Source organism: Zonotrichia leucophrys, chromosome 19 (genome assembly GCF_028769735.1).
Source record: "Zonotrichia leucophrys gambelii isolate GWCS_2022_RI chromosome 19, RI_Zleu_2.0, whole genome shotgun sequence".
Taxonomy (NCBI): domain Eukaryota; kingdom Metazoa; phylum Chordata; class Aves; order Passeriformes; family Passerellidae; genus Zonotrichia; species Zonotrichia leucophrys.
This window is the reverse complement of record NC_088188.1, coordinates 11,099,472-11,119,795: the sequence shown is the minus strand read 5'-3', so window position 1 is coordinate 11,119,795 and position 20,324 is coordinate 11,099,472. Positions and strand designations below refer to the sequence as shown.

The 20,324-nt window shown below is 52.6% G+C and overlaps 1 protein-coding gene across 1 annotated transcript in view; it reads left to right on the top strand.

Moving 5' to 3' along the window:
• Positions 1-16,377, top strand: part of MNT (MAX network transcriptional repressor) — a 28,408-nt gene extending 12,031 nt beyond the window's left edge. Inside the window, exons 4-6 of the mRNA XM_064729484.1 lie at positions 54-165; positions 13,794-13,986; positions 15,502-16,377. Of these exons, the coding sequence (XP_064585554.1) occupies positions 54-165; positions 13,794-13,986; positions 15,502-16,208 (1,012 nt within the window). The 3' untranslated portion in view covers positions 16,209-16,377. The remainder of the gene's footprint in view (positions 1-53; positions 166-13,793; positions 13,987-15,501) is intronic.
• Positions 16,378-20,324: the final 3,947 nt, after the last annotated feature.

Here is a 20,324-nt window from a genome sequence, read left to right as displayed (position 1 = left end):
ATTGGTTCCTGCTGTGTCTCCTGGCAGCTGACGACCCACTGTGTTTTCTTTAGACGTGCTCATTTGAAAGAGTGCTTTGAGACATTAAAGCGCAACATCCCCAACGTGGATGACAAGAAGACCTCAAACCTCAGCGTCCTCAGGAGTGCCTTGCGATACATCCAGGTACGTGCAGCGCTCGTGGGGCTGGGCAGAGCAGAAATGCCCCTTCTGGGGCTTCCAGGGTAACCCAAATCATCCTTTCCTGAAGTGGTGATGGCAAGGAGCAGATAATTCATCTAAGAGACCCAGGCTGAGTGAACTTCAGTTGTTTCCTTTTGGGCCCAGGTGAATTTTAATATCTATGGTTTGGGGAAGTTTTCTGTTTGCTTAACCAAAAGACAGATTTCGGTAAAGATTTGGTATGTCTCAGAATTTTGATGAGGGGGACGTGTGAGTACAAGTCATTTGCTTGGAGGCAAGGAAAGCCCAGAATCTGAGGCTGCAGCATGAGGCTGTAGGTAGATGGGGCACCACCAGGAGTGAATCTGGGAGAAAGCACAGGTAAAAATCAGTTGTGTTTGTAGCTGGAGGGAAATAAGTCTTAGTGTTTGCTTGTTTAATGTTTGGGAAAGTGGTTAATGGTAGCACAGAAGAAATTGTTGTAGATGTCCCCTGTGAATGTGAAATCAGTAGTATGTAAGGCAGTTAAAATTCATTTGGAAACTGGAAGAGTTGCTGCAATTACAATGCAAATAGAGACCTAGTACACCTTGTACATTTTGACTGGAATAAAAGGTGCTGAGGATTGATCACAATGGTCTTTTCCACAGTAAAATGTAATCTTTTCTCACTTTGTTTCCATTTTTCCTCAGCCACTCTCAAACACCATTTCCCTCTGGTGTTCAGAATTGATTATTCACTTCAGCTTTGCTTTGGAGAGTCAGTAATGCCTCAGAATTGGACCAGTTCAGCCCTCTTCTTAGTTTTCACCAACAACTTCCCTCAGAGAGACTTTGGCTGGGGTAAACTCTGACTGTACCCAGCCACTCTCTGTGTTGCTCAAAAAAGTGGTTTTTGGGTGTGTGGTTGTACTGAGGCCTAATGGGCTTTAGAGATCTGGGCCTTTCTTTGGGTTTTGGCAGGCTGATGCTGTAGTTTGCAGGAGGAACCTCTCTGATGGCCAGTCTGGGGTGCGCAGTGCTGGGCTGGGACTGGCCGGCTGTCCGTCTGTGCAGTCTGTCTGTCTGTGGCTGTCCGTCAGTCAGTGTGCAGTCTCTGTCCATCAGTCGGTGTGCAGTCTGTCTGTCCGTCAGTCAGTGTGCAGTCTCTGTCCATCAGTCGGTGTGCAGTCTGTCCGTCAGTCCGTGTGCAGTCTGTCCGTCGGTATGTGCAGTCTGTCTGTCAGTCGGTGTGCAGTCTGTCCGTCGGTATGTGCAGTCTGTCCGTGGCTGTCTGTCGGTCCATGTGCGCTGTCCGTGGCTTCTGTCCGGTCGGTGTGCAGTCTGTCTGTGGCTGTCCGTCTCCGTGCTGTCGTCGGTCCGTGTGCATTCTGTCCGTCGGTCCGTGTGCAGTCTGTCCATCAGTCGGTATGTGCAGCCTGTCCGTGGCTGTCCGTCGGTCCGTGTGCAGTCTGTCCGTCGGTCCGTGTGCAGTCTGTCCATCAGTCGGTATGTGCAGCCTGTCCGTGGCTGTCCGTCGGTCCGTGTGCAGTCTGTCCATCAGTCGGTATGTGCAGTCTGTCCGTGGCTGTCCGTCGGTCCGTGTGCAGTCTGTCCATCAGTCGGTATGTGCAGCCTGTCCGTGGCTCCCGCAGCCCAGCCGGTTCCCTCCCGGCGTGGCAGGGAAGGTCACGGTGCCCTGGGGCCGTACCAGCGTCCGCCTCCACGTGTGTGGGGAGCACATGGCGAGCACAAGGCCCTGCTGGTGCTGTGAGCTGGCGCTGACCCGGCCCGGGCAGGGCTGGCAGGCTGCCCACGGCGGTGACGTTGTGTAGTGTTGTGTAACCTCCTCACCGCACTGCCTTCTCCTCCTCATCCTCTCTGGCAGCTGCTCAGGGAGTATCCCAGGCACTGTTTTCCTTGGCAGCACCAAAGCCGTGGGTCTGTGATTCAGTCACAGGATTCAATTGTGCTAAAAACCCAGATTACTAGAAATCTGATTTGAAATTTCAGCATTCAGAAACAAAAGTTGTCTTTTAAAATTTTTTTTAGTGCAGTTTGAATTCAGGTTTGATCTGTTTCAACAGAGCTAACATCTATCAGTGTGGGGATGGCCACCAATCATGTGCCAGGCTCCGTGTGTTTCGCTCACAGGCTCAGTGTTTCCCTTGAAAAGAGAACAGGGCAATTGTACAAAGGAGATTTAAAAGTAAAAGCTCTTGCTCTCAGGATAGCAAAGTAGTTTTTCACTAAAGGGAAAAAAAAAGCTCAGGAAACTTAAACCCAAATGAGCCTGGCAGGGGAGGAGCACAGCACCAGCCAAAGCTGCACCGCGGCTGTTCTGCTCCTGCAGGCGCTGTGACAGTACACTGATCCTACAGAATCCTTCCTGCCCCCCTTCCCAGCTGCAACTTCTTAGAAACAGACTGTTTGTTTCCTTGGCTGGATTTAAATATTTGTATCTGCATCAAATCAGATAAGTTAGAAAGTTAAATTCTGAACTTCCCATAGAGCCGTCATTTTAATTTATCCTTGGACCTGGGCTTGTGCTCTGCTACAGTAAATTAGAATTTGCAATTAGGCACACTGTTGCACAAAGGAAATGGGGCCCAACGCAGCTGGAAGTTAATAATCCCTTTAGCTGGTGATTCAGCCTGAGGCAGTGTGGGCTGTTGTGCTGCAGCTCTCAGCTGAGCAGGGTGTCCCGTGGGTCCAGCAGCGTGGTGGGCTCCAGACCCGGCACACGGCTGCAGCCAAGTCTGTCCTACAGGGGCCACCTCGGCTCTTGGTCTTCACTTTGCTGCCTGCACAACCTGAGTGGAAGTGCGGGAGACCTCTGGGAAGTTTGTAAGGTGCGTGGGGCGATGTGGAAAAAACCACAGTGAGAATAAAATGCTGCTTGCTTTGAGAGAGCAGAGCCCTGTGCCCTGGCTGTCCCCAGCAGAGCAGGGAGCAGAGCCCTGTGCCCTGGCTGTCCCCAGCAGTGTCCCCAGCAGAGCAGGGAGCAGAGCCCTGTGCCCTGGCTGTCCCGAGCAGTGTCCCCAGCAGAGCAGAGCCCTGTGCCCTGGCTGTCCCGAGCAGTGTCCCCAGCAGAGCAGAGCCCTGTGCCCTGGCTGTCCCGAGCAGTGTCCCCAGCAGAGGACAGCCCTGTGCCCTGGCTGTCCCGAGCAGTGTCCCCAGCAGAGCAGAGCCCTGTGCCCTGGCTGTGTCCTGAGCAGTGTCCCCAGCAGAGCAGAGCCCTGTCCCTGGCTGTCCGAGCAGTGTCCCAGCAGAGCAGAGCCCTGTGCCCTGGCTGTCCCGAGCAGTGTCCCCAGCAGAGCAGAGCCCTGTGCCCTGGCTGTCCCCAGCAGTGTCCCCAGCAGAGCAGGGAGCAGAGCCCTGTGCCCTGGCTGTCCCCAGCAGTGTCCCCAGCAGAGGACAGGCCTGTCCTCCCCAGAGCCCCTCTGGCTGTGCCCATGCAGGGAGGGCAGCGGGAGCAGTGCCCGGCCTGGCACATGTCAGACATGGCTCACAGCCCGTGCAGCTGGGCTGGCTTTGGCCCTCTCAGGAGGATTCCTTCCCCCTAGGAAATGGAATCATCTTTGGAAGCTAACTGAAGCCCTTAAGCAACACTGCTACTCTGTGTTCTCAAACTGTGCCTGTCACTGTGGCACCTGAGCACCCTCCAGTTTTGGGGGTTATTTTCTATTGTACATTTAGTGTCAGATGACATCCAGGTGATTTGGTCACCAGGTGACACTGGGACAGCTGGCACACAGCCCAGCCCAACCCATCAGTCTTGGGTTGTGCTGCAGGTCCTGCTTGTTGGCCAGTTTCCCCAGTACAGCTGAAACGCTGACTAAATAACAAAGTGCTTTCAAAGTCTGAGACGCAGCTGAGCTTCCCAGGGCATGCAAAACGCAAAGAGCAAAAGTCTTTGGAAGGTGTGGAAGCAAGGCAGTGATCCCAAGCCCTGCACATGCTGCTCGGGTGTGGCAGAGGCACCGGGGGCTGCTGTGGCGGCAGATGGGCCTGGTCCTGCAGAGCAGTTTTGGCTCTGTTTGTGAAACAGCTTTGCTTACTGATTCACAGAAGTCCTCTGGCAGCCGTGCTTGTAGTGTTAGAGACAAAACGTAGCTGTAGTGAACTAAGGATTTATATGATGGTTTGTCATTATTACCTTGGGAAAGGGCAAGAAAGGTGAGATTTCCTTATGACTTACCTGTGCTCACTAGTGTTGCTAATCATTTATGGTGTTGAAGTTGTTTATCCTCGCATCATCTCCCTTGTCCTCTCAAACTGCCTGCAGTAACAGTTGTGCCCCTAAGAATGATACAGTTTCCTGTTCGTGCCAACAGTAATCAACAGATTTGACTCCCTTTGGGGTAGGATGAATCCAGAGTGCTATCCAAGGATGCCTAAGTAGTGCATGTAAAAATCCTTTGTGAAGCCCTTTTGAAGCTGATCTTGTGGACATGTGAACAGACCAGATACTGGTTTTACATTGGTTAAATTTTCCTTTTAATATTCACAGCATCTCTTTGTCTTCTAGTTTGTTTTATTTATCGGTCACTTCACTGGTGCCTGAGCACTGTCATTCATCCCTGTCTGTGTAGAGAACCAGAACAAGGCCTGTGGATTTTTGGGTGCCGTAGCAGTGCTTGATTTGGGCCCTGCAGCTATGCCAGATCTGGTGCAGGGAGGTGCTGGACTGCAGACACAAACCACAGGTCTGACAATGGTTGTGATTAAAGACCAGAACTCATTTACATTCAGGCACTGTTGTGACTGGATTATTGATCAAAATGCATAAACCAAACTGTGCTGCTGAATCCTGTTAAGTTTCCCACGTTGACGAGGATGGCTGTAACTGTTATTTTTATTCTGTGCCAGCTATGAGGTGAATAGACTCATCTTCTGTAAAACTTGTCTAGTAAGAGTGGGGTCCATCAGTACCTGCCATGCCTCCCTCACGTGAGCAGCGTTCAGATGCAAAGCTGTGCTGCTTCATGGTGTTTACCTGACCTGATCCACTGATTCTATCTTGTCTAATTAGCCTGAGTCTCAGTGTCAGTAATGAAGGCCTGCAGCATCCGTAGGCTATGGTCAAGCAATGTGGTGTCATCTGTAGATTTCAGAAAGTGATGAGAAGAAATAAGACCTTAAAAAAACCCACTGTTTAATTCCCTGCTGTTCCTCCAGCTGCAGCAGGGCCTGTCTGTAGGGAGGCTTGTCCAGGGAGCCATCAGGGCATTTTTATTTGCAGGAGTGGCCACAAAACATGTCTTGGAATAGTGATTAAAAATGTCCAGCATTTGGAACTTGTTGAGTAATTGGAGCTCTGTCTTAACCGTTGCCAGGAGGGATAGTGATTTTTTGTAAAGTATCTCGCTCATTAGTTGTAGATGAGAATTTGGAAAGGGTGAATGGAATTATAAATCTGTCAGTGTGTTTGTAATTGTCAGAGAATCCACACCTGTTCCACTGCTGTCATTTAAGTAGTAGTTTAAGAAGCACTCAGGGTTGTGCAAACCAAACCAGTCTGTAAGGGGGTTGCAGCACAGGGTTTGGGAATGCTGCTGCATGGTAGCTGATGTGTTTGGGGGCTGTTGCTTGTTCTGGTTGCCACCTGCTGTGGGAGCTGGCATGGGAGGGGAGACAGCGCGTGGGCCCTAACGAGAGTGGTGATAATTACAGCGTGGTTGCATGGGCTCTATTTTATGTGTGACGTTGCAGGAGTCGCCTGTCTTTGGAACACAGCAAAGGCAGCCCCTCAGCCCGGCAGAGGAGCTGCACTGAGAGCAGCAGGGGCAGTGTGGGTGCCATGGCATGGAGGGCAGCTGTGCCAGCAGCAGGGCAGCCCCAGGGGCAGCGCCAGCTCTCTGCACAGACAGACAGAGGTTTGCAGCCTGGCACAGCCCTGCCTCATGGCTCACACAGGGCAGCCCCAGCTCTCTGCACAGACAGACAGAGGTTTGCAGCCTGGCACAGCCCTGCCTCATGGCCTCACGCAGGTGCTGGAGTGGGTTTGCCTTTAACAGCTGGGTTTGTGTCCTCCCGCTGCCACCGTGGCCCTGCCGGCGAGGGAGATGGATGGAGAGCAATCCTCTGGTGACCCAGATCTGCTCTGTGGGCCGTGGGTGGAGCTGCTGGGGTGTGAGTAAGTGGCACTGACCTCCTTAGGTGCATGGGCAAACAGGAAGGAGAGGTGGTGCGGAGGATGGCACATCTCTGAGTCACCGGGCCTCGGACCCGCTGCGTGTGAGGGGGAGTGCTGCTGTCAGAGCCCTTGGCTCCTGGCGCCAGCCTCACCTGCCAGAGCTGTTCTGGGAGGTGTCCTCTCCCAGGAGAAGCCCTCAGTCCCTGGTCAGGGTCCCTTCAGGTGTGCAGCTTACCTGTGCCGTGTGCCTGTTGGCTGAGCCGGGGTGTAGGAGCAGGAACGGAGGGAGGGCTGCACCCAGGACCCATCCAAAACTCTGCCCTGGCTCCTGCAGCAGCTGCTCAGATCTGCCTGCAAGGAAAATACAGAGGCGCTGCAGCAATGCAGGGATAAAGTGTCTGCTCAGAAACCTCCTCCTCATCCCTGGCACACAGCTCTGGCTGTGGCTGCAAGACATAAACCTGCCTGTTGCCCTCTGGAGCTGCTGTCCATGTGTCATCACAAAGGCTTGGGAAGAGCTTTGGGGTCCTGCATCCAGCAGTCGTGTTGTTAATAATAATAATCCTGTCTTGAGATGCAGCATCCTTCATTTCGGTTTGCAGAAAATAATGACACTTAATCTCAAAAGCATATTTCCCACAATTCTTTTTAATTTCAATTTTTTTTAAATTTAAGCACTGCAGAATTAAATTTGAAATTAAAATTTAACAAGTTTTAATTTCTCAAGTTATTTTAATTTTTGGGAGGATCATTTTCTAAGTAACAAACACACCATGGTATTTCAGGGTCTCTGGGGTTTCTGGAATCCACTGGAATCATTAGAAATATCTCATTTGTTTCCTGAACAACAGAGACTGGTTAAAAATTAAAAATAGGAAAAGCAAAAGACATGGCCAAACTAAACACCAAGTGATTGCAAGTCGTACTTCAGTTATTGTAAAATTGAATTTCTTGTGTCCTTGGGAGTCATATCAAGGAATTAAACCACATCTGCTTACCTGGTGACAGCCAGCATGGGGCAGTGACTGGCCTGGGCATGGCTCTGCTTTTCCTTGCTTTGTTGTACTGTGAGTTCCAGTTGGTTGCTGCCTTTTTGCTTTGCTTTTTGGGGTTTTTTTTGGTGGTTTGTTCGTTGTTTATTTTCTTCTGAATTTCTTTTTTGTCTTCCTGATTTGGATCATTCCTGCTCTCTGCCCCAGTGACTGTTTGTACTTTGTCCAGAGTGTGGTGCTTCAGGAGGCTGACTCTGACAGGTTGGTGCAAACAGCCACGTTCCAGCCCTAGTTTTGATCACAGATTAAGGCCTGATGTCTTTTTTTATCTGGAGCCTGAAGTGCAGTTATCAGTGTGAAATGATAAATGTAAATACCAATGCGTGTTCTCGGTTTCCATGATTGCTCCAGGCATGTTTCCTATTCTGGGAAGTATTTCTGTCTAGAAGTTCATCCCTAGCCCTGCAGGCAGGTTGAGCAGTGGTGGGTGGCGCAGTGAGGATGGGCTCCTTGCCTCGAGCCCCTGTGCTCATGAGGGTGAGGTCACCTGCCAGGACACAGCAGCACTCCGTGGCACTGGCAAACACCCACGGCCTCACGCTCGCCGGGAGCCAGGGACGGGCTCTGGTTCACCTTGCAGGCTTTACCTTGGTTCAGCTCCTGGTGTGAACTTTGAGTTTGAGATCTTGAGAGGCTGAAGCTCTGGGAGCCTGAAGTCCTTGTCCTGTGGCTGCCCCCATTTGCACCCAGTCCCCTGGGGACTGGTCATGGTGAGACCCTCGCCTCGCTCTCCCGGCGCTGAGCACAGTCTGTTAGCATCTCGGGGCTTTGGGTCAAGCCCCTTGTGATTTTAGCTTGTGTTTGGGGAAAGCAGGACTGTGGTGCTGTGCTGAGCAGGGGCTCCTGAGGCATGGGCTGCAGTGAGGTGTGGCTGTGGGTGGTGGCAGTGGGTGGTGGCAGTGCCCGGGTGGTGGCTGTGGGTGGTGGCAGTGCCTGAATGCAGCTGTGGGTGGTGGCAGTGGGTGGTGGCAGTGCCTGGGTGCAGCTGTGGGTGGTGGCAGTGCCCGGGTGGGGCTGTGGGTGGTGGCAGTGGGTGGTGGCAGTGCCTGAATGCAGCTGTAGGTGGTGGCAGTGCCCGGGTGGTGGCTGTGGGTGGTGGCAGTGCCCGGATGCAGCTGTGGGTGGTGGCAGTGGGTGGTGGCAGTGCCCGGGTGCAGCTGTGGGTGGTGGCAGTGCCCGGCTGGCTGCAGCGCAGTGCTGACGTGCTCGGTGGTGGTGCCCTGGTGCCCCACCTGTGTTTTGCTGTCGGTGGTACCAGGCCAGCACATCCGGCATCACTGCGGGATCTCATCTCTGAGAGCCGGCAGAATGAAGCAGTTGCCATGGAAACCATGGCTTTGGTTCCCGTGGCAACCAGCCGGGGTTCACACGCGGCTGCTTCTCGCAGACAGCGGGGCCGGTGGGCGTCGCGGGCAGGGACACGGGGCCGGGCAGGTGCTGTCACCTGGGAGGGCGCAGGGGTGGCTGCAGAGGCTGGGGACGCTGGCCTGGTGCCGGGGAGCTGGCTCCTCGCCTTGCCAGCCCGCAGGCTCTGCTCCTGGGCAGCAGGTCGGGTGGGCTTGGGGCGAGCGCTCGGTGTCGGTGCTGGGCCGTGAACAAACTGCTTGTGGCAGCTGAGCAACAGGCAAATGAGCACCATTCGAATCAGGAATGCTCAGAGTTGATAGGAGTGATGGAAAATCCCCAGATCTACAGGTGAGTGCCTTGGCCAGTGGAGTTTTGGCAGCTGGGACTGTTTGGGTTCCGTTTGGGACTGTGTGGGGACAGCTTGTTCCCCAGCATCTCTCAGGTTCTGGTTGGAACATTTTTGGAGTCAGGCTGGTGGATTCTTGCTCCTGCTGTGAATCTCCTGCACCATGGCAGTCCCAGCTAGAATAAGGTCCTTAGGATGTAGGGTTTTTTCCATTCCATATAGGAATCAAAGCTCTGCAGCAGTGGAGAGCCTGACCAGCTGGTCTGGTCTGTGCTGGAGGTCCTGCAGGTCAGTGGCAACTGAGGACCCCCCTGGCTCAGCATGTCCCTTTCTCTGGCACCAGCTGTGATCCCCAGAGCAGAGAGTTAAAGATTATCTGGCTCAAAATTGCAAATCACTCTCCTGATTGCTTATTGATGAGGTATTTTCAATCAGCAAGTGTTACAGAAGAAAAGAGCTGAAATATGCTTTGGAAAACTCATAATTGAAAGTGTGTTTTTAAACGGCTAATAAAATGTTTATGAGGGGAGCTGTGTAATAAGGCCTTTTGAACCTCTCCAATACCAGCCACAGGGCCAGCAGCATTCCTGAGGCAGGTGCAGGGAAGGCATTGGGGGCATTATTTCTGTCTTGACAGGAGAGTGAGCAATTTAATTACAGACGGCTATAAAATGGAAAATTCTTTGCAGTGACAAATGACTGTTGCTATACAAGGAGAGCAGGAGTTGGTGTATGGTTTGTTTACCAAATGATGACAGAGAGATGCACACAAGGACCAAAGAGTGGCTGCAAACCAGCCAGGATAGTGGGCACAGAGTGGGGAAGAGCTCTCACTGGAATTGTGTCAGGCCTTTGCTGTCACTGCAGTCGTCTGGTCTTGCTTCAGTAATCCAGGTGCATAAAGGCTGCCAAGGAGCTGACAGGTACAGAGGAGAATCAGATGCTCTAGGGGGGCCAGAGCAAACCCACATGTGGATTTTAATTTGGTTGCTGGTGTTAAATAAAAGATGAAGGGGCTCCCCACTGCCCTTGTGTCCTTGTCACAGCTCCCGCCTGCCCCCGAGCAGCCCCTGCTGTGCCCGTGCAGTGCTGCACTGAGTGCTCAGAGAGGAACATCATCTGCTTGCACCACAGCCAGCAGCTGATTTGCAAAACTTCCCAAGCATCAAAAGCCATAGATGGAGTCACAAGAGTATGAGGAAATCCATTATTTCTTCCTGGGGTAGCTCAGCTTCCCCCTTGGCATGGCCAAGGCCTACTCTTTTCAGTGATGATCATGTGGAATTTTTTTAAGTGTGAAAAATAAAAGAGTTCTAAAGTCATAGCTTCTGTAGGTTCCTCACACTGCAGTGTAACAGTTGCCTGGGCAACCAGGATTCCCAATTGCTTAACAGGAAGAAAAGAAATGCTGCAATGATGGAGATGCAGACGTAAGAAGGAGGGTCTGTGCTGGAGCCTGGTGCTTGCAAAGAGCAGCCTGGGATGGGGTGGCCTCAGTGAGAGCCACCCCCAGCTTTGGGCTGCCCTCTGCAAACAGAACAGAGCTCGAGGGCCATGCCTGGCCTTCCTGGGACCAGCCCAGCCCGGCCTCTCCCTGAGGAAGTGGGAAAACAGAAATGCAGGTAACTTCAGTGATTTTTCTGCTGTGGAGAAACAGGATCAGTATTTCATGAGCCAGGTTAAGTGTGTGTCCTTCAGGATCTTGGCAGGCACCTTAACTGCCATCCCAAGTGCCGGCCCCAGATGTGACCCCTTGCCATGGTCCTTCCCAGTGGCTGTGGAGGTGGGTCAGGTGGCAGCTCCTGCCCTGCAGCTGACCCAGGCCTCTGCCTTCCTGAAATTTCAAAGGAAAGGTGGTTAGGCATTTGTATGAATTTATTTTATCAAATTTAATTCTCAATTACTGTGTTGTTTGTAGTTTTAGGATCCCCTCTGCCCTTCTCAGTGCTACCATTACATTCCCATTCTGTTGGAAAATTGCAAAGGCTTGGGTTTGGGGAAAAGTGTCTGTGTGGCTATATGTTATTTTAAAGCGTCTGGTTTTGTATTGCATGGGATCCATGGTGGTAGTGCTGACAGAAACTCCTGTTTTAGAAAAACATCCAGGGGATCAGTGTGAGTCTCTAAAGGTTTTGATGTGCCGGGGCAGGTCAGTGACCGCAGTCCCAGTGACTCAGGGTTGGCTGTCACTGTGGACTTTCTGTTGACTGACGGGAAATCCTGGCACCTGGTGTGGGCAGGATGATTTGCAGAAAATAATCTGCCAGGAGGCGGGTGCCGGGAGCTGTGTGTGCCCGCAGGGAGAGCACAGGGTCCCTGCCCCTGTCCCTGCACGGGTGCTGCTCTCTGCTCTTGCTCCCCGGCTCAGCTCCCAGTCCCTGCAGAGCCCGGGAGGGGACTGCACCCGTGTGCACCTGCAGAGAGTGGGCAGTGCTGGGAGGGGAGCTCAGAGGAGAGGCAAGAGGGCTCCAGTTAATCCCACCCAGTTCATTATGAGGCCAGAGCAGCTCAGCCTGGAGATGTGTCTTTACCCAGTGAGCTCCGGTGAATTGCATCCTAGAACAGGTTTTGAAATGTTGTGGGTTCCTCCAGCCCATGTGCTGCTCCAGCCTCCCCAGCAGCTCTCCTTGGAGAGAACCCAGCCCTGCCGGAGCCCTGGGAGGAGATGCAGGCCCAGCACGGGGCTGCCGGGAGCTGGCACCCAGTCAGGAGCTGGGACTGCTGGCACGGAGGGAGGCAGAGCCCACAGGGCTGGGCTTGGAGCAGTGCCACGTCCCAATGCCTGTGGAGTGCCTGCAGAGTGACACAGTGAACTCCCTGGCTCTCTTGTCCTCGTGCTTGCTAAGGGTTTGCCTGCCTGCCTTCCCAGTAATTAAAAGTTTGTAACTAATTACCAGCGGCCCTGCTCGTACTTTGCAGTAGTGCCTTCCCCCGGTGCCGGGAGTCTCCTCTGGCAGCAGGGAGCGAAGCCAGATCTGTTTGAATATGCGTGTGCTGTGCCCGCTGCGGCGCGAGGCGGCTGCGGGGATTTCTGTCCTCTCGTGCCCTGCGTGGAGATGCTGCAGAGGGGGACTGGGCTCATGTTTGCACAGCAGGCTTAGCCTCAGCCTTTCTTCTACTTGCCTCTTTCCTGATGACATAGTGAGGGGAAGGCATTCAGACAAGTTGCATGCAAGTCCTGCGTGTTTAAACCTGATCTGGGAGCGTGCACCTTCCTCATCACCTTCCCCTCCATCACTCCCTGTCTCACCCACACCCCTTTGCTAGGCAATCAGAGCACACACAGCACATGACTTTTCTGGGTCAGGCAAAATGCTTTGGCTGCACTCGACAGGAAACAGACTTTAAAACCAGCCTGTGGATTTGGGCCTCAGCCACATGGGAATCTCTGGGCTACAGGTCAGGGCTGGTGCAGAGCCAGGATTCCAGGAGTCCCCATCCTTCCTTTCTGGCTGTCCCCACAGCTACTTCCCTGCAGTGGGCTGCTGGGCTTGCCCAGGACATGGTGTTGGTCTCTCTGCTGCCTGTTTGGCTTGAAAAGCAGCAGGAGAGAAAGAACTGCCCCTTTTGCCTGAAAACCCTCTGTTTTGAGAGCTTTTAGCTGCTCTGGAGGGAGAGGAGCTGTCTCCACTGACACACCTGCAGTGGTTGTGCCCTGCTAACACACATTGTTTGGCTCTTTTAAAAATACTTCCTTTATTGCTGTTACTGGGACAAAGGTAGCTGGCAGGAGCTGCCCTGATCTGCGTTGCCTTAGGCTGCATTAAAGGCTGGCTGAACAGGCTTTAAGGTCCTTCCCAGCAAACCTGTGAGCTACAACACCAGCAGAACGATTGAAAGGCGTGAGGTCAGGCTCTGATTGTACTCATCCTGGAGAACCTGAGAGAGAAATAAGGAGATGTGTTAAGAAGACCATGAGCCTGGTCCTCTGCCAGGTGTGGGGTTTGCTTTTGAGCTCAGTGCTTGCCAGCAGTGAGGGAACACGAGCATCCATGTGGGCTCTGTGTGGCTGGTATTTTCAGAAGTGTGTGTGGGATTTAAATTCCCAGTGTTGAAACTTAACTTCAGAAAATGGAGAGTCTGTATGTGGTTTTACAGATTTCACCTAATTTTGTCTCTTATGCATATAGTAAGTGTGGCCCTGGGCTGAGGGACCAGGTCTCTGACTGTGCAGTGCTACACTGATTTAAAAACTCATAGAGCAGGCCTTGGAATGGTTGGTCCCCCCGGGGAGTGTGGTTTGTATTTCCCAGCAGTAGTGCTGGGCAGTGTGGGACATTTCTCTGTATTGTGCTGACTGATGCAGCAGCTCCCCTGACCTTATCAATGGATGTGGTGATTCCCAGCACCAAGGGGGCATAAGCAGGAGAGGACAACAAACACCTTTCCTTCCTGTTTGACCTCAGGATTTCCCCATGATGCAGGGGCTTGTTGGTTCTACCATCCACCATCTCCTCTAGGTCAGGAGCTCTTGCTCAAAAGCTCATCAGTACTTAGGCTTTTTCTTTCCTTCTAAGCATTTCCGTTTTGGGGCCTTACCAGTTTTCCCTCAGAGAGCAGATGTTCAACTAGAGCAATGCTTTATGTGCCAGCTCTTGTCCTTCCCTTTCTGCCCGCATTTGGCAGGTATAGATATACCTGAGCACGTTTTATACCAGCATAACTGGCAGTATAGAATAATGAGCTGTGGACATGGGAGTGACCAGATTAGTGTAGGTTATTCTTGTCTTTGTTCTCATTATATTTCTCTTTCTTTTCTTTGACTTCAGACTTTAAAGAGGAAGGAAAAAGAATACGAACACGAGATGGAGCGGCTGGCGAGGGAGAAGATCGCTACGCAGCAGCGGCTGGCAGAACTGAAGAACGAGCTGAGCCAGTGGATGGATGTCTTGGAGATTGACAGAATCATTCGGCAGACAGTTCAGCCAGAGGATGACCAGGCATCTACCTCGACAGCATCAGGTACCCACAATTGCTCTCTTTTTTTCGTAATTATCTTGGAATGTCATTGACACAGTTACATGGAGTGGTGGGGATCTTCATTTAGCAGCATCAGGGTTTCTTTGCATTCAGAATAAAGTAAGAGGTTTTGGAGTTTTTGTAATGATTGATGTTGCTAACAACACACGGCTGCTCATGTGAAGTAAACTGAAACTTGTGTATGAATGTCAGGTAGATATAATGTGCAGGTTTGCTCATCTGACATGATTGTGGAGATAAATCCCTGCTTTCCAAACTTAGCTCTTTTCTTGCACATTTCTGCAGCCCTGTTCATTAGAAGTGGGCATCCTGGTGTATTTGTGTGGATGTGGGAGGGTGTTCAGCACATACAGAAGAAGGATTTGGTACAGGGAGGATCGCCAGAGCATTTGGACAACTTGATGAGCCTTCACATTGCGTGAGGAGGATTCACAGTGAAGATGAAATGACACTAATGGATATCTGACATGCGGTTCCAGTGAGAAGTTTCTGTGAGATAGGAGAATGCATGCTTCTCTCCACGCCAGGGATCTGCAGCAGGAAGAGTAGGCAGTCTGTGGCTGTAGAGCTTTCCAGAGACACGGAGGCTGTAGCAGTGCAAAAGCATTTACAGCAGTTCCTTCAAGTCAGCATTTGCTCTTGGCATGCCAGGCAGATGATATGGCAGGTTCTGGGAAGGGAAGACCAGAATTTGTTCAGGCTCATCACCTCTGATGGTAGGAGCAGCTCCAGGTGTAGTCTGATGGAAGTTGGGAGTGCCAGTGCTTTGTCCTTACAAGTGCCAGCTGTTCCCTCTGCAGTGGCCTCTGCTGAAAGTGACCACATCAAGCTGCTGCTTCCCAGAGCTTGGGAAGGGGAAGTGGCTTCCTGGTGTTCCTGCTGCTTCTGTGTCTCCTGAGATGTTTATGCTTTGCTGCATGGCTGGCACTAGGACAGGCAGTGCAGGGTGCCAGGCTTGCCTTCTTGATCTCAGGACTAGTATGTTCCTGTTTTATGTTCCTTAGTTCCTGGACTAGACAAGAGTCCATTTTCCAGAACCAGATGAGAGACTTGCTGCCATGTTTCTTCATGGCAATTTCCTTCCTGCTCTGGGAGCAGAAGGATGGTGCCGATCATTGGAACAACTGGCCAGGAAAGGAAACCCTGTTCCTCCTCCCAGGAGCTCACTTCAGGCCAGACAGCTCAGCCAGGTGCTTTCTGTCAGCCTCTGCTCATGGCGCTCCCCTTGCCTGCCCAGACAGACCTCTCAGCCTTTTGGGAGCACCCTGCTCTAGCTGGGTTTTCGAGCTCTCACACGTGCCTGGTCCTTGGCCCACAGGCAGTGAGGAGTGGGCTGTGCCGTGCCATACCATACCGTGCCATTGTGCCGCCAGCCTGTAGCTCAGGGACGCCTCCTGCACGTCCTTTCTGCTGCTGCTGCCTGCTAGGGAGGCTCGTTGGTCCAGTTCATGCTGTGCGTGCGTTGTTATGGGAGTTTCTTCCTTTCGTGTTTTCCAGAGGGTGAAGACAACATGGATGAAGATATGGAGGATGACAGGCCAGTGAACTCGTTACCAAAACTCACCCAGCGCCAGCACCCGGAGCTGCTGAAAGCCGTCCCCCCCAGTGCCGCTGCCCCCCTGCCCGCGGTCCTGCCCCCGCACGTGTCCATCCAGCAGAAGCCCCACGCCCAGCCCTCCCTGCAGCCGCAGGCACTGGTGCCGCCGCAGGCCATCGTCCCCGCACAGACTCACATCGTGGCGGCCTCGACCGTGCAATCGACTGTTATCGCCCACACGGCCACCACCCACGCCTCGGTCATCCAGACTGTCAACCACGTCATTCAGGGGCCACAGACCAAGCACATTGCTCACATTGCACCTTCCACATCCAGCCCCGTGCAACTCACCACTGCTGCTCAGCCCATCGGCCACATCACTGTGCACCCGGCCACCATCAACCACATGGCCCACCTGGGCCCGCAGCTGCCCATCTACCCCCAGCCCGTGGCCGTCAGCCAGCCCGTGGTGAGCCACATCGCCCACACCATCTCGCACCAGCAAGTGAACGGCACGGCGGGCCTGGGCCAGCCGGCCGTGATGGCCAAGCCGGCCGTGGGAACCCAGGTCATGCATCACCCGCAGCTGGTGGGCCAGACGGTCCTAAACCCCGTGACTATGGTGACCATGCCGTCGTTCCCGGTGAGCACGCTGAAGCTGGCCTAGAGGGGACGCTCCACGGCGAGCTCTTGTTGGGAACCTTTCCTAAGGAAACTCCGTACATTCCAACCACGCCCGGCCCGCGGGAGGAGGCGCGGAACGCCCAGGGCGGCGGGGCCGGGCCATGCGGGTGCCCGGGCTGTCCCCGGTGCCCGGCCTGCCCCCGTGCCCGGCCTGTCCCTGGTGCCCGGCCTGCCCGTGCCGGCTGTGTGGATCCCCAGCAGTCTGGTGCCCGGCTGTCCCCGGTGCCCGGGCTGTCCCCGTGCCGGGCTGTGTGGATGCCCAGGCAGTCCCGGTGCCCGGCCTGCCCCCGTGCCCGGGCTGTCCCCGCACCCAGCCTGCCACCGGGACGGGGCCGCGCCGCGCTCGGGCCGCGCCACCGAGAGACTTCAAAGACAGTTGTTCATGGTGATTTTTTTTCCTTTTATGTGTAATGAGTGAACTATGGATATGATGTTCTTAAGACTTTAATTTCGCCCTCTTATGTGTTGCTTCTTTGTAGAATAAAAATTGCTGATCTCTTTATTGAGACATTGCGTAGAATGGGAAAAAAAAATCATAGAAGTCTATATTTATATATATGTGTGTATGTGTGTGTATATATATATGTATATACATATATATATATAAATATAACATTTGAAGGCCTTTTGTAAGGTTGATTATTTTGCAGGATTATGAGACAAAATTCATTTTTGGAGGAAGAAGCCAGAGTGTCCTCTCTAAACAAGAAACTATAAGATAGATGGTTTGGTGGACCAGAGTACAGTGACAAAAAACCCCCAACAACAAACCACGAGTCAAACCATTTTAAAGGTATCTCCCATCAATATATTACATTTCAAAAACCATCTAAAATCACTGTGACTTGTTATGGCATTTTAAGGAAATTCTCTGTCCTGTCTAATAAAAGGAAAAAGAATACACAACCAGACTTGATTTGTTGCCATTTTATAAATTACTTGATTTTATAGCTATGTCAAAAAAATACAGGTTTTTATTATTTTAATGATTGACAATGCTTTGTTTGCCTGTTTTTGGAGGAATTTGTATTTTGTCTGGCTTGGTTTGCTGATGCAATAATTGGTTTTGCAGATCTCTGTGCATGGCATGGCCCTGGTCAGGGTCCCTCCTGCCGGTCCAAGCTCCCCCCAGGTTTCTTGGGTTTGTTGTTTGGCAGAGGCACACGCTTTGTGCTGGCAGCTTGCAGGGCGTTGCTGTGGCCTGGTGAATGGAACCTGGGACAAGAAGACATAGAGAAATGAGGTAGATTTGCTGCATGGTTTAATGTTTGTTAGTTTGTTCTGTCCTGACCACGCTTTGGTGTGGGAGCCGGTGGGTTTGGCAAGGGATAAAAGGGGATGTGGTTCCCTTCCAGAGCGCAGGCAGTTCAAGCAGCTTTGTTCCCTTTGACAAGGAAGCAGTCTCTCCTTATGCAGGATAAGGCTTTGCTGCAGGGGATCAGTGTGAGCTCGTGTCTGACCGTGAGATGTGCACCAAAGAACCCTCATCCCTCAGGACCCTCCCGTTCCCCCTTCCGGGATTGGGGCAGACCCGTCTGAGGTCAGTGGCAAATCCCAGAGACCAGGAGAGGAGGAATGCTGTTTGGCCCTGCTGGTATCTGCCAGCCTGCCCGGGAGGCTGCTTAGGGTGTGTTGTGCTGCTCTCTGGATGTTCTGGTCCTTGCACAGTGTGTGTAGCTGCTGCTGTGAATGATCTCCATTCTGTCTTCCTCTCTTTTTAAAACAAGTATTCCACGGTCCTTATTGCAGGCAAAATGCTGCTGTAGCCAGCAGCCCCTCTCCTAGGGCAGGATGGGAGGGTGGTCCCACACCTGCCCAGGAGCTTTGGGAGGGGAGGAGGGGGTGGCTGAGCTGTGTCCTGTGTGGGGCCGGGGTCTCCTGCAGGAAAACAGCATCCATACTCTGCCCTAAGGACCTGTTGGCTCTAGCAGGACTTCAGCCTGTTGGGGACTGGTGTGAGCAGTGCCAGGGCTGTAACTGAGAGCATCTGCCTGTTCCATACTATCCCCAGATAAAACTGGTCTGGAGGCAGAAGTGACTGCAGAGGTCAGGGGTGATTGTGCCTTCTGAGCAGGTGTCACTGGGAATTCTGTGAAGTCTGTTCATAAAGCCCCAGTTACCACTTGTTTTATTTTTCTTTCATGCATTCTTAAGTTCAGGAAAGTCTTGGCTGTGCTTGCCAGCACAGCTCCTGCAGAATGGACAAACCTCGAAGGATTTCTTTTCATAGAACCCATTTAAGCAGATCATTTGTTCTCATTGCAGTGCATCATTAACACTGGGGAATTCCCAGGATTGCCAGGACTGTGTTGGCCTCTGTCCCTGCAGGTGCTTTCCCAAGGAGGCCATTGTGTGCCAGTATTTGAGCGACAGGGCTGGGTATGGCTCAGTTTCTCCTCATCAGAAACTCCTCAGCGCTGAGCATTTGCAGCAGGGTCACTCCCTTCTCCGGAGGGAGTGTGGCTTTGCCCTCTGCAGCAGTGTCAGGAGGGGGAGGACGTGTGCTTCTGCCTTTTTTTACTGTTCCAGCTCACAAAAGGACAAATTCTCTTCATGGAAGGAGAAGGAGCCAGGTTGAGGATGTGCTCAGTGCAGGAGTGTTGGCTGAGCCCCAGGGAGATGAGCTTGCTGCTGGGTTACTGAATGGCCTGTGCTGTCTGGACAGGGGTGCTGCTGACCTCATCCTCTGCTCCCTTATGGTTGAGAGCAAAGAGTGCCCCTGCTTTGCCCAGTCCTGTGTCTTGGCCAGTTTTTCTTTCCCCTTGGAATTGTGCCATGCAGTCTGTTTGTCTGATCCCATTCATGGGTGTTAGCCTCCCATTAGGAACATCCCCCTTGGCCTGCCCAGGAGCTGCTCCAGATGTTGTGTGTACCCCTGTTTTCAGCTGCCTTTTTCAGGGCTACCAGAAACATTCTTTGGGATTTTTCTTTTTGTTTTTTAAGTCAGCAAACTTCTCTCTATTCTGTGGTAAGAAGAGCAGCCACAGCCCTTCCTCTTCCACCTCTGTTATTCCTGCTCAGAAACTTTGGATTTACACTGATGCTCTTAGAAATCCCGTTCAGTACTGTATGACAAGGGGCACTTTAGGAATGTCTCTCCTCCTTTGATATATGTTTTCCCTATGGAGAAAGCTATATATAAATATATATGTACACTTGGGGATTCATAAGATCTAATTTGTCCCCCCAAAAACCAATAAATATATGAAGTTTACAAGAAATCTTTTCTGTTGTTGAATAATATTAGTTATTGGTAACCATGCCACAGAAACAATAGAAAATGAGGTTTCTGCATAGTGGTTTGAGAGGGTTTTCTGTCCTGTCACACCTGGCTCGGAGCCTGTTGGTCAGTGGAGCTGGTTCTGCCGAGGGCAGTGCCCTTGCAGCCCAACGCTCCATGTCCTGCTGCCAACAGCCAAGTGGTGCTCAGGAGCTGGGGCTGTGCTTGGAGCTCAGGCAGCACGGCCGGGGTGCTGGCAGCTGGGCACTGTGTGGGCACCTCGTGCTGGGCAGTGCCAGCGCACCCGCCAGGGAGGGGCAGGCAGAGGGCACAGAGCCCAAACTGCTGCTTTGAAATGGTCCTCAAAAGAGCTCTTAACGCTGACACTTTAGATACAGGAATGTATTCCTGGCCTCACCAGTAAATTTTGCCAGATCTGTGTAGTTTATCTTAGGAAGGGAAGTGATCTGATTTCCCGTGTTCTCTGCAGTTGTTTGCGTGGGATCTGAGAGGCAGCGGGTCGTGTGTCCCTGGGGGCAGCTGGGGACCCTCGTGTGTCCCTGGGGGCAGCTGGGGACCCACATTTCACATAGGGAAATAAGGGCTGGAGCCAAGCTGCTGCCGTTGGGGTTTTTCTGCATGTGTGTGTGTGTGTATGTCCATCTGTCTGTCCGTGCTGGGGCCGAGTGTTGGGTGTCCAGGCCAGAAGGGCTCCAGTGTCACCACTGGGCCCCTGGCACGGCTGGGTTTTGGTTTCTTGAGCAGAGCTGGACAGAGGGCATGGCCCTTGCAGAGGCCTCTGCTCTCGAGGTGCCCACGGCATGTCCGGAGCGTTCATCATCCCACTGAGCCGGCTGCTGCTGCTGCTGTTGGGCTCCT